This window comes from Mytilus trossulus, chromosome 8, assembly GCF_036588685.1.
Source record: "Mytilus trossulus isolate FHL-02 chromosome 8, PNRI_Mtr1.1.1.hap1, whole genome shotgun sequence".
NCBI classification, from domain to species: domain Eukaryota; kingdom Metazoa; phylum Mollusca; class Bivalvia; order Mytilida; family Mytilidae; genus Mytilus; species Mytilus trossulus.
Window position 1 is genome coordinate 64,896,243 of NC_086380.1, and position 12,754 is coordinate 64,908,996.

Sequence of the window (12,754 nt, forward strand, 5' to 3'; positions counted from 1 at the left end):
AGAGAATAACGTATAGAAAACAGATTATAGACCTTTATCATAATCCATCCCAAAATGCAGACCCTATATACATTTAAGGTTAAAATCGGGATTCATGAGTGGTAGAAAAATCACATTATTGTTCTGTTAGTTATAAAATGTCAACAAGTACAAAAACAATATTTTAAGATGTTCTTGATCTCAGACAAAAACTACAAACCACTTGTGCATGAACGGATACACAACCGGCAATACAATATGTTAAATAAGTTTCGGAAAAAAGATAAAATATTTCGGAAGCAGGGCTGTCCTGGATACTTAATATAAATAACATATAAAAATTAATTTTAAACATAATATCTAAACCCAGCTGTCTTCAGTTTTCACAACAATGGTAAGTACATTTTAAAAAGTAAGTAATATTACAATATGTAAATTTGATTGATGCCTTATTTAAAAAAAATATTATAATTATCTTATACAAGTAAAAAGATGTGTTATGAGACAATTCTCAACCACATCAATGTATTGTTTATACTTTTTAATTAAGAATTGTGTCATAATATTAAACTAAACAGTAATATATGACTATTACAATCATATTGATCAGATTAATCACGTAGACATATTTATAGCGAAAGGCCAACACCTATATTTTAATTCTCTAATTTTATAACGATAGATCACCAATACAGTTTGTGTGTTTTCTGTGTAGCATTATAGTGAGATATACTGCCAATTAAGACAACTATTTTTCGCTTTTGCAGATAAAAGTTTTTAGGTAATTAATCTTATCACACAAACCATGAATCACATTTATAAGGGTTGATTGGAGTAAAGAAGATTTGGGATATAGACTTACTTTAAGTAGTAGTATCTTTGCCTAAAAAAAATTCTGTTTAATTATGCAGGCTGTATAAGTTCTCGGCTACGTCTAGTCGAAATGGCGCCTTCAAATTCAGATTTTTTTGTAGGAGGGAATATCATTCTAATTGAATTTAAATATGCAACATGTGCAAACACTATTTCAAGGGATGCTATATAAAGATTGTCGTCTCAAAGCCAAAAATGTTTTCCTATATGCAACATGTCTCATGTGTAAACAATCTTAATTGTCACTTTAAGAACCTTGTTTATTCGTCCATAAGCAGTTTGGTTATCATGTTGCTCGCCAAAAAAATAAAACTTAACATTGTTAGAATTTTGAACTAGATTTAATTTTTAAATGTGTCTTGTACTTTTTTTAGAGTGCTCGAAGAGGGTTCGTTTTCATAGCTTTACTATGCATTCTAGTACTGACTACATCTGCGGGTATGTTCTTTTAATTGTAATTATTTATTTTAATGGGATTGCAAATGCAATCATATTACATTTGAATTTGGTGTCCATTCTTGCTACTGAAAATCACAGTTCACTTATTATTGCTTGTGATGAAAGAACGATTTTAATTATACATTTTGTTTTTAATTTCCAGTTGTGCATGCTTATACTCTCTTGCAAGGTTGACTTATAAGACTGTTTTGACTGTTATATTTGAACCAATTTGATTAAAAGATTCATAAATAAGTTTTATGGTTATTTTAAATAGATCATACCTTGCGAAGTAAAATAACAAAAAATCCGAAATATAAGGAAAATTCAAAATGGATTTTTTTTTGTCAAATGTCAAAATCTCTAACACATATTACGAATGGAAAACAGAGTGACAACTGTTATATTCCTGATTGTTACAGGCATTTTATTTCTTTGAAAAAAGGTGGATACAACCAAGTTATTTTAGCTAGACAATTTCTTGCTTGTATGACAGCTGCATAGAATTTCATAATATTGAACAAAACAAACAGACATTGAAGGGTCAAAATTTCAAAATTATGCTTTTTCTTAAAATCACTTTAAAACTAACACCTATGTCAATAAAGATCAACTAAACGGTATATAGACACTCTAAACACCAGCACATACGAAAATAAATACTACAAGAAATTGAATATAGCACAATAAAGCAATGGTGGGATGAATAAACACCGAGTCATGCTAAAAAATATTACCACAATCATCTATTATATAGTAAAGGTTCAAATGGTATTCAAGAAACTCGAATAACAAAATGTATGTGCATATAAATCAAATCACCTCTGTCTTGGTTAACATTGTAGGAATTTCACAATAAATTTTACAAAATTGATGTTGTTTATTTTAATCATATTCCTTATTTATTTGAAGGACGTGCTGATCGGACCAAAAGATCATTCTTGAATATGTACAGTCAGATAAGTCATTTGTTTGAAATGGGTTATACGTTTGGGAATTATCTTCGAGACTATGGATGTTGGTGTGGAGTTGGAGGAAGCGGTACACCCCAAGACAACATTGATAGGTGAGCTGCTCTTATTTTACAGATGTCAGAACATCTTAAGGCAAGTAAGAGCAATCCAAAGAAATATAATTAAATGAGCAACCTGTTCCAAGTTTGGAGAAAATTAACGCCTTTTTTCGATTATTGTGTTGTGCATATAAAACATGAAACAGATGCTTTTCTCCAAATTGAACCGATCATACGCTTTATTTTACTTCAATCTTCTGTACTTTCTTTCCGAGTACCAGAATGTCATACCACACAGAAGGTTACCTGTCGAGCAGTTATAGAAATAGAAATAGAATTATACTCTGGAGAAAAAAATCCGTAATATAAAAAACGTCTGTTCTATGACGCTAATGTATTATGAATATATTTAGTGTACTCATTATGACGTATGATCTACATATCAGTTTTAAATTATAAAATCATGTTTGTTCCTGTTGCACGTCACTACAATATAAGATTTTGTAGTTCAACTTTACCCGAACACTTTTTTCAGTTTCGGTACTTGATATAAGACTCGTGAGGGTAAAAAGAAAAAAAATATACACAAATGTGAATCCGGAAATAAATCCCAAATGCATCACTCCATGATGACCTCATTTATGATAAAGCGGAAAATTTTGAATTTACAAATTTTAGACTCAGAAAGCTATGAAAATAACAAGAAATGGTCTTTGTGCTTATCCTTATTTTACATTGATAACACAACTTTCAACGAAAATTTGTTGGTTAAAATTTGTTATGAAATGAAAAATAGTCCCTGAGATTGCGGTTTTATGTGTTGTTCTTTAATTATGTTGCCTATTCCTATCTCCATGTAATCTTTATTTTTTAGCACCCTGATATTCTCTTACCATTTTTTTATTCCTTTTTTTTTTTATCTATTTGTTTATTGTCTGTATCTCGGACTTTTGTTAATTATCATCTATCTGTAAATCCCAATTACATAGAGAAAAGTCATCAGAACATTGAACAAGCGAATGGCCTCATTCAACCCCGTAAATGTTCTTTTATCAAAAACGTTTCCACAAATTACCTTCAAAACACAAAAAAATAAAATAAATGAATACTTTGTAGATGTTGTATGGTACATGATAGGTGTTATGATCAGAATAGTGGGGATGAATGTAGTGGTATCCATCTAGACGATTACAGCTACGAGTGGACCAGTGTGTCGATCAGATGTACAAGTAAGTACAAAACTGTCATGAAGTCTCAAAAACAACCTTAATGTTCTATTTTTAATATACAACGTTTACATAAAATATTGAAAACACAGCGTTGTCAATAAGACTTTTTACTGAAAGACTACATAAACACAAAAAAATGTATGTATCTGTATCGTGGATTAAATTTAAAGGATGACACTAGCTATTCGATGAATATAATAATGCACTGAAATTAATGGTTGTTGGCAAAATTGCTAACATGTATGTAGATTAGTCCTCCTGTTTTGGTTTAAGTTATATAGTTAAGTGTGCTGTAAAATACAATTTATCCTTTATCTAAAGCACTTTTAACTCTAAAAGTAGAATAAATGATCATGAATTGCAAACATCATTTTTTGGAAGAAACTTTCAGACTTACTAGTTTTGTGAAGTTTTGAAAGAATTCCTGGTCAACATAGAAATGTTTAAAATTATTTTCACCGATCATGTCATCGCAACTCCTTCTACGTTGTATTATCATATTTTGTTCAAAATGAAAAGTTAAACGGTGTAAGAAGTAACATAACTAGATCATTATACAGATGTATAGTATCCTTAGACTGTTTGTAGAGTAATGATCCTTTAAACAATTGTCTCTGTCTAACGCGTACCTTGTTCTGATAACACCTCAATAATTATCCTTATAGTGTAGTCTCTAGCATATTGAATCATCAATTCCGGATCCGGGGATAAGGAACAATCTTAGCGTACAGTTTAGTTTGTTTTTTGAAATTTTTGCACACATGCACATAATTGTCAACCAGCATTGGAATTAAATGTTTTTCTTTTTATTTCCAGATAGTCCCGGATCTTGCGATTATAAAAACTGCAACTGCGACAAGGAATTCTTGGAATGTTTGAGAAGTGCAGGTTTTCCACGGACTTTTTTACCTGGACTTCGAAACTTCAACAAATGTTGATCAATATGAACAATCTGATTCATAGAATTCTTTCTCATATAATCACTGCAAAAGAATTTTGTTATTTTTTTCTAGTTAGTTGTCATGCTCAGCTTCAAATATTTAAAAAAAAAGTGAACTTGAAATACAATATTAATATGTACGGATAATTCTTCTTGAAAAAATTAAAATCTGTCAGACGTAATATCCATTGTTGAATTTACGGAAATTCCTTTAAAGTCATTGTGTTGTTAGAAAACACAAAATATTAGCATTTGCTTTTATGAAATTGCACGGTTATATTATTTTATACAACGACCTCCATGATATTCAGACTTCAGAAGGTGTTCTTCGACTTTGTACTTGTTTGGCTTCATAACTCTTTTGAACTGATCGTCCCTAATGAGTATTATGTCGTAACTACAATCTCCTTCCCTTTCATGAATGTGACCTACCGAACTAGTTTATTTACCGGATTTATAAATTAAGCAACAAAACGGGTGCCACATGCTGAGCAGAATCTGCCAACCCTTTCCGGAGCACCTGAGATCAACCCTAGTTGTTGATGGGGTTCGTGTTGCTTATTCTTTGGTTTTCTATGTTGTGTCCTGTGTACTATTATTTGTCTGTTTGTCTTTTTTTCATTTTAAGCCATGGCGTTTTCAGTTTATTTTCGATTTATGAGTTTGACTGTCCCTCTGGTATATTTCGTCTCTCTTTTATGAAGACGAAAAGCGCGCCTGGTGTATTAAATCTAAATCCTGGTACCTTTGATAACTATTGTTGTTGTATATCATTTTTGTTTTTCGTACATTTGTTTTTTAATATGAATCAGTTTATTGGTTTATTATTTTACAGTATGGCTTTTTTTTTTCAAATAAAGGAAATTTTATAGTGGTATATGGTTAAATACTTCTATGTCATTTGATCTATGGTGGAAAATTTTGTCTCATTGTCAATCAAACCACATTTCTCCCTAGTCTTACATTAGATATTAGATCACTTGCTTTGAGATTTCTATTTTTGAAGGTTTCTTTTTACATTGTCCATGCACGGTTCATTTGTAAATACAATTTGCAAATAACAGTTGACGATAGCTAAGTGTATTGGCGTTTTTCTTTCACAAATAATATCTTCATAAGAGACATCCCTCATTCGTTTTTTATTTGTTTTATCATATGATTTTGCTATATAATTATTGCCTTTCCGATTAGATTTTCCTGTGAGTTCAGTATTTTTGTGATTTTACATATCAGTAGGCGTCCGTTTTCCGTTGTTGGTGTCGACAGTTATTTAGTTAACATATTTAGTTTTCTATGTTGTTTCATGTGTACTATTGGTTTTCTGTTTGTCTCATTCATTTTTAGCCATGGCGTTGTCAGTTTGTTTTAGATTTATGAGTTTGACTGTCCCTTTGGTATCTTTTGTCCCTCTTTTATCATTTACTTTAACCAACATCTTCTATTCTGAAACTACTGATTAAAGTTTTTTGAAAAATTAGCCCGAATCATTAGTCGAGTATGGTGGAAGACATTGCAAACATTGAAACATAGGGATAACAAATGCAAGTTTCATCTATTATTTTGAAAAACAATATTAGCAGACTTTGAGAATATACATCCAAAACAGAATAAATTTGCTGGTTCAAGAGAATTAATACCATGATACAGAAAGTACAACATTCGTCTCTCTGTGTACACTGGGACTCATTTCACAATAAAATGTCAAACATTGGAGGAAGTAATTGTTTTTTCAATATGATTAAAAAATTTCTTAATATCAATTCTGATTGATTGTGTAAGATGTAGATTTATTGAACATGAAGTAAAAACATTTTTAAATATTGACTTTGAAATGAAAAAAAGTATTGCAGAAATACTTTCGTTTCAATTTCTTGTTATCTTAAGAACATATAATTATTTGGCATAATATAAAAGATTATGGATGTACTTCGTTGAGGTTTTAGAATAAGTGTCAAATGTCGGACTCCTTGGTGTTTTTCGTTTTGATACAAGGTTAAATAGTTTGCCCCATAACACCTATTTATCTTTTAACATAAGACTTAATAGCCCATAAAAGGTCATTTGACAAAATTTTAACAGATTTTTGTTTTTCTTTCTTTTGATTTGAGACCCAAATAATACCAATAATATCAATATTTTTAACTTATTTTTATCCTTAACCAATACTCTTCCAGCTTAAAGTATCAATTTTGAATTCTTGATTTATTTAATTTTACCTTAGATCACCTAAGTACATCCTTAGCCAACGAACCATTTGTCCAGTTAATATAGCATAAATTTGACCCTAACCCGAAAGTAATTGCAACAGAAGATTTTAAAGTTGTAATCTTTAGCATTATACCCCAAATATACACAGAAAAAAGTCCCATAAAATCTAACTTGAGGAAGACTAAAAAAAACACCATTTCAAATTCCTATGGAGATTTGTATTGAAAAGGGAGATAACTCTTGCAAAAAAGGCAGAAATATTAATCAAAATTGATACAAAATTATATTTTTACCGCTTCTGTTCATCAGAATGCATTTATTCTTGATTTTTTAGCGGTCTTTAGAGTATAACAAACAACTCTAAAGGTGTTTTCATATCTTTTATCAAGCTATAATCTTGATTTTGTAATTCATTAGTTCACCATTTATTGAATTTTTCAACATGTCAAAGTAAAGAATGGCAAATTTAATCAAAATAATTAAGCATGTATTCTTCTTTTTTTGGTTTAAAGTTTCTTAAGATAGGTAAGTTGCTGAAAAAATATAATATGCAGGTACAAACATTACCAAATTTTTGCATTATTTTTCAAAATGGTCACAAAGCTTGAAATTTGCAATTTCTTTAATGAAAAATGCATGAAAAAAATAAAACTACCCATAACATTTCCGTTTTGTACATTTCAGGAGTAGAAGATTAGATAATTTAGTCAAATACAAACTTACAACCCCATCAAAGTATCATACTATACCTAAATTTCAAGAAAAACAACAAAAACTTACCAAAAAGGACTCATTTTTGTAAGAGTTATCTCCCCTTCCAATGTTTATTTCCATATGAAATTAAAAATGTTGATTTTGAGTTTTCCTCAAGTTAGATTTTATGGGACTTTTTTCTGTGTATATAAAGGGCATAATGCTATAGATTAGAACTAAAACATGTTCTGTTGCAATTAGTTTGAGGTTAAATCTTAGTTTTGACTTGACTAATGTACCCTATATGAATAATCTTACCAAATAACATAAGCTTCAAAATATCATCATTTTTGAAAACTTTATGAAATTTTTTTTTAAGTACTTACACCCTGAGTATTATAAAAGTTGAAATGTTGAAGAATTTGTAAATAGTTATCAAAGGTACCAGGATTCTATGGTCGGGTTGTTGTCTCTGACACATTCCCCATTTCCATTCTCAATGTTTTTCTTGTAAGACTTTCTATATTCATTTGTTTGAATATAAGTTATTTTATTATGACTCTGGCTGTTTTCTAATCTGATTTGTTTTACATTGTGTTATGATTGGGTTCTTTTGCAGCTCACTATATCTTGTGGGTTATTTTTTTTTAAGGTGGATTTATTTGTATCATTTGGACTTTAATAAGGTTCCAAATTTCTCTGGCAAAGTTGTTCTCAAGCGATTTACCTTCTCTTTCAATGTCCCTTTCTGTTCTAAAGCTCTCCAGTATTTATAAATCTATGTTATTTTTGTTAGTTTTTTTTTGCATTCGTATGAACTGTTTTGGAACCAATACATTTTCCAAGAGATATTGTTTTATTCAATATAAAATACAAACAACAAAAAAACATATGACACTATTCTTTAATCACTTGATAATTGGTCAATATATTATAAACATTGTATTTAATTAAAAAATAACCAGATGCTTCGCAGGGCGTAGCTTTATACGACCGCAGAGGTTGAACCCTGAACGGTTGGGGCAAGTTTGGACTCAGCTGGATTCAGCTCTAAATTTGGACACAGCATAGGTTTCTTACACAGAATGAATGTGTTCTAATGAACTTAAAACTTGTGTTTTCTCTTAGAGCAATTCACTATGCTGTTCAATATTAATCCTATCAAAAAAATGTTTGAAGAAATTTTCTTTTTATTAATGAAATTTCAAATGAGAAAAATTGAACCCAATTTTTTAATCACATCCCCCTTTCCCTTATTCCAAAACTAATCTCAATTAAAATATTCTAATGGAGTTTGCAACAATAACTACTCATTTAAATACATCATAAAATATTAAGATGTAAAAAACTGCTTGTTATCACTGAATGGTAAAGATTATTTAAATTTATCAGTTGGTTGTAAAAAGTGAATATACATTGTATATAGTATATAACAAAGATTTAAGTTGATTCTGGACAAAGAAAGATAACTCCAATTAAAAAAAAATCTTGCAATAAGATATTTCTTGCTTACTATTTTGGACAAAGAAAGATAACTCTAATTAAAAAAAAAATTGCTATTTCACAATATTGTGAAATTGGATATTTCTTGCCATTGCACAATACTGTGCAATTGAAAAGACTTGCTATTGCACAATACTTAATATAATAATTTCAGATCCTGATTTGGACCAACTTGAAAACTGGGCCCATAATCAAAAATCTAAGTACATGTTTAGATTCAGCATATCAAAGAGGCCCAAGAATTTAATTTTTGTTAAAATCAAACTTAGTTTAATTTTGGACCCTTTGCACCTTAATGTAGGCCAATTTGAAAACGGGACCAAAAATGAAGAATCTACATACACAGTTAGATTTGACATATTAAAGAACCCCATTTATTCAATTTTTGATGAAATCAAAAAAGTTTAATTTTGGACCCAGATTTGGACCAACTTGAAAACTGGGCCAATAATCATGAATCTAAGTACATTTTTAGATTCAACATATCAAAGAACCCAACCGATTCATTTTTTGTCAAAATCAAACTAAGTTTAATTTTGGACCCTTTGGACCTTAATCATTAATGTAGACCAATTTGAAAACATGACCAAAAGTTAAGAATCTACATACACAGTTAGATTCGGCATATCAAAGAACCCCAATTATTCAATTTTGATGAAATCCCTTTTTCCTAAACTGTTGGGACCAAAACTCCCAAAATCAATACAAACCTTCCTTTTATGGTCATTAACCTTGTGTTTATATTTCATAGATTTCTATTTACTTATACTAACGTTATGGTGCGAAAACCAAGAAAAATGCTTATTTGGGTCCCTTTTTGGCCCCTAGTTCCTAAACTGTTTGGACCTAAACTCCCAAAATCAATACCAATCTTCCTTTTGTGGTCATAAACATTATGTTTAAATTTCATTGATTTCTATATACTTAAACTAAAGTTATAGTGCGAAAACCAAGAATAATGCTTATTTGGGCCCTTTTTTGGCCCCTAATTCCTAAACTGTTGAAACCAAAACTCCCAAAATCAATCCCAATCTTTCTTTTGTGGTCATCAACCTTGTGTCAAAATTTCATAGATTTCTATAAACTTTAACTAAAGTTGTAATGCGAAAACCAAGAAAATGCTTATTTGGGCCCTTTTTGGACCCCAATTCCTAAAATGTTGGGACCAAAACTCCCAAAATCAAAACCATCCTTCCTTTTATGGTCATAAACCTTGTGTTAAAATTTCATAGATTTCTATTCACTTTTACTAAAGTTAGAGTGCGAAAACTTAAAGTATTTGGACGACGACGACGACGCAGACGACGGCGCCAACGTGATAGCAATATACGACGAAAATTTTTTCAAAATTTGCGGTCGTATAATAAATAGATAATTCAACACCTTTGATTGTTCTGGTGCAAAACAACAACCATTTTAACTTTTTGAAAATCATCATGAAATAACAGATATTTCAACAATTAAACCATCATAAAAAAAATGTTATATTTGGAAGTTGGCTAAATACTCTGTTTCAAAATAACAAGCTTTAAAATGGACTATTCTGAAGTTAGTTATATGAATAATAAAACTAAGAAAGAAGAATAATCCAAGATCTGTGGTCCTTGTTTTTAAATCTGAAGCAATTGAAAATTTAATGATTCTCTCTAGATTTTTCATGCATTTAACATAAACACTTTTGTAAAGTTTTGAAAAATATTTAAGGATTTTACAAAATTTTCATGTATGACTTTTTAAATTTTATGAAATACACTTATTAAAAGAAAAGTAGAGATTTAAAAAGGGACTTCATGCATAAGTCCAGAGGATTCTGAATATCTGAACAAATAAGTAAACAACAAGAGGAGCAAACAACCTTAACACATATGATGACATTTAATCTTATATTCAGGTATAAGGGTGATTGATTTCAGTGAAATAATTGTAGTATAATGTATTTTAGTCAAACAATGGTGATTGAATCTTTGATTCAAATTTTATAGTGATTGATTCTAATAAAACTGTATACATTTTATACTGTCTTGCAGTAGAAATGATGACCTATAGATTGACATAAATTTCTTAAAGGATCAATCAATTACATACCTTACAATTCAAGAAGAGTAAATGGACTAAAATCATAAATTAAAAAATAACATTTAATCATTTTAACAACAAATAGAGCAATATTTAACAATAACTAATAGTAAGATCAACTAACCATAACTTGTAATACTGAACACAATTAACATATACATATAATCTTTAAATATATTACTTATATTTCATATATTAACAATTTTTTGTTCATGGGGTCCAATTTTGACCGATTAATTTGCTATAATGAAGTCAAAAGATTTTTACACTTATGTACATGCATTAACAATAAAATTTGTGTGAATAAACTCATCATACATGTAGATACAAGGATTAAAATTTTGTAATAATGCTAGATACATGTTTCGTCTACAAAATCACAAAAATCAATAATATTTTATTCAAATATATAATGCTTCCAGATAAACAAATTTAGACTCCTTATAAGGTTAGGCAAATTTGTTTACCTGGAAACCATATTTTTGGAAAATACCCCTTGTAAGCATAACATATTCAACCTAATGCTCTTTGTATTTATCTCAAGGAAAAGTCTAGAGGTCTTTGGAAGTTGTGTTATTTTTTAGCATGGTATTTCTCATCTGCCATGGTATTTGCTGGCATACAAAATTCCCAAAGTAAAAATACACCAGCAAGAAAAGAAATCTCAATCTATAGAATATTTGTGAAAAATACCATTTCTCTCATCCAATTAAAATACAGCATTATTACATTTTAAATGCACCTGATAAAGTTTGAAAAAAATAATAATTTAGATTTTATATACATCTATTTTAATTTGTAATTATAGCTTAAGAATCATTCCATAGGTTTTATCACCTACATAACAGAGATCAACTTATCTTATACACTTTTGAAATCACTGGTAAATTATTCTTATAGTTCAAATATCTTTAAAAGGTTGGCTTTAAGCCTATCTTTGCAAAACACATAACAATACAATTATGTTTACTTATCATATTAAATATAATACCTATATAAACAAAACATTTACAGCTAAATTTGTTTTTTTTACTTTTCAACCTATCAAAATTCATTAACATCTAGCTACATATCATGCTAATGGTGCAGTGTAAGGTAACACCTAAAATTTCTAAGAAGGTGATGTAAAAAGTAAAATCACAAAAATACTGAACTTAGAGGAAAATCAATTCAGAAAGTCCATAATCACATGGCAAAATCAAATAACAAAACGTATCAAAAACGAATGGACAAGAACTGTCATATTCCTGACTTGGTACAGGCATTTTCAAATGAAGAAAATGGTGGATTAAACCTGGTTCTATAGCACTAACCCTCTCACTTTAATGACAGTCTCATCAAATTCCTTTATATTTACATTGATGCGTTAAATAAACAGACACAATAAATAAAAAAATCCAAATATGAGTACATCATTTTATCCCTAAAATAAAAAAATAAAATAAAAGAATAAATTTTTCTACTTTTTTTTTAATTATAAAACAGGTTGTTATCATGACATTTGAATTTTTGAAATTCTAAATACTACGACTTTTTGTACCTCAGGAATAGATTGCTTTGACTGTATTTGGCAAAGCTTTGAATTTTGGTCCTCGGTGCTCTTCGACTTCGTACTTTATTTGGCCTTTTCTTTTTTTTGGATTCAAGCGTCACGTTCTAGAAATATTTTGGAGTGTAAATACTTAAAGACAAATATTTTTAGGGAAAAAAAGAAAAATTATGAATATTTATAAATTATATTTGCTAAACTATTTTCTTATGAACCTCTAACATATCTGAGTGTCAGACTTTATCTGTATATTT

At 29.4% G+C, this 12,754-nt stretch overlaps 1 protein-coding gene across 1 annotated transcript; it reads left to right on the forward strand.

Moving 5' to 3' along the window:
* The first annotated feature begins 275 nt into the window (after positions 1 to 275).
* On the forward strand, positions 276 to 4,509 carry LOC134682049 (acidic phospholipase A2 natratoxin-like). The gene is made up of 5 exons (XM_063541647.1): positions 276 to 373; positions 1,227 to 1,290; positions 2,203 to 2,356; positions 3,419 to 3,531; positions 4,348 to 4,509. The coding sequence occupies exons 1-5, from the start codon at positions 371 to 373 to the stop codon at positions 4,467 to 4,469; spliced, it is 456 nt and encodes a 151-aa protein (XP_063397717.1). The 5' UTR covers positions 276 to 370; the 3' UTR covers positions 4,470 to 4,509.
* The last annotated feature ends 8,245 nt before the right edge of the window (positions 4,510 to 12,754 follow it).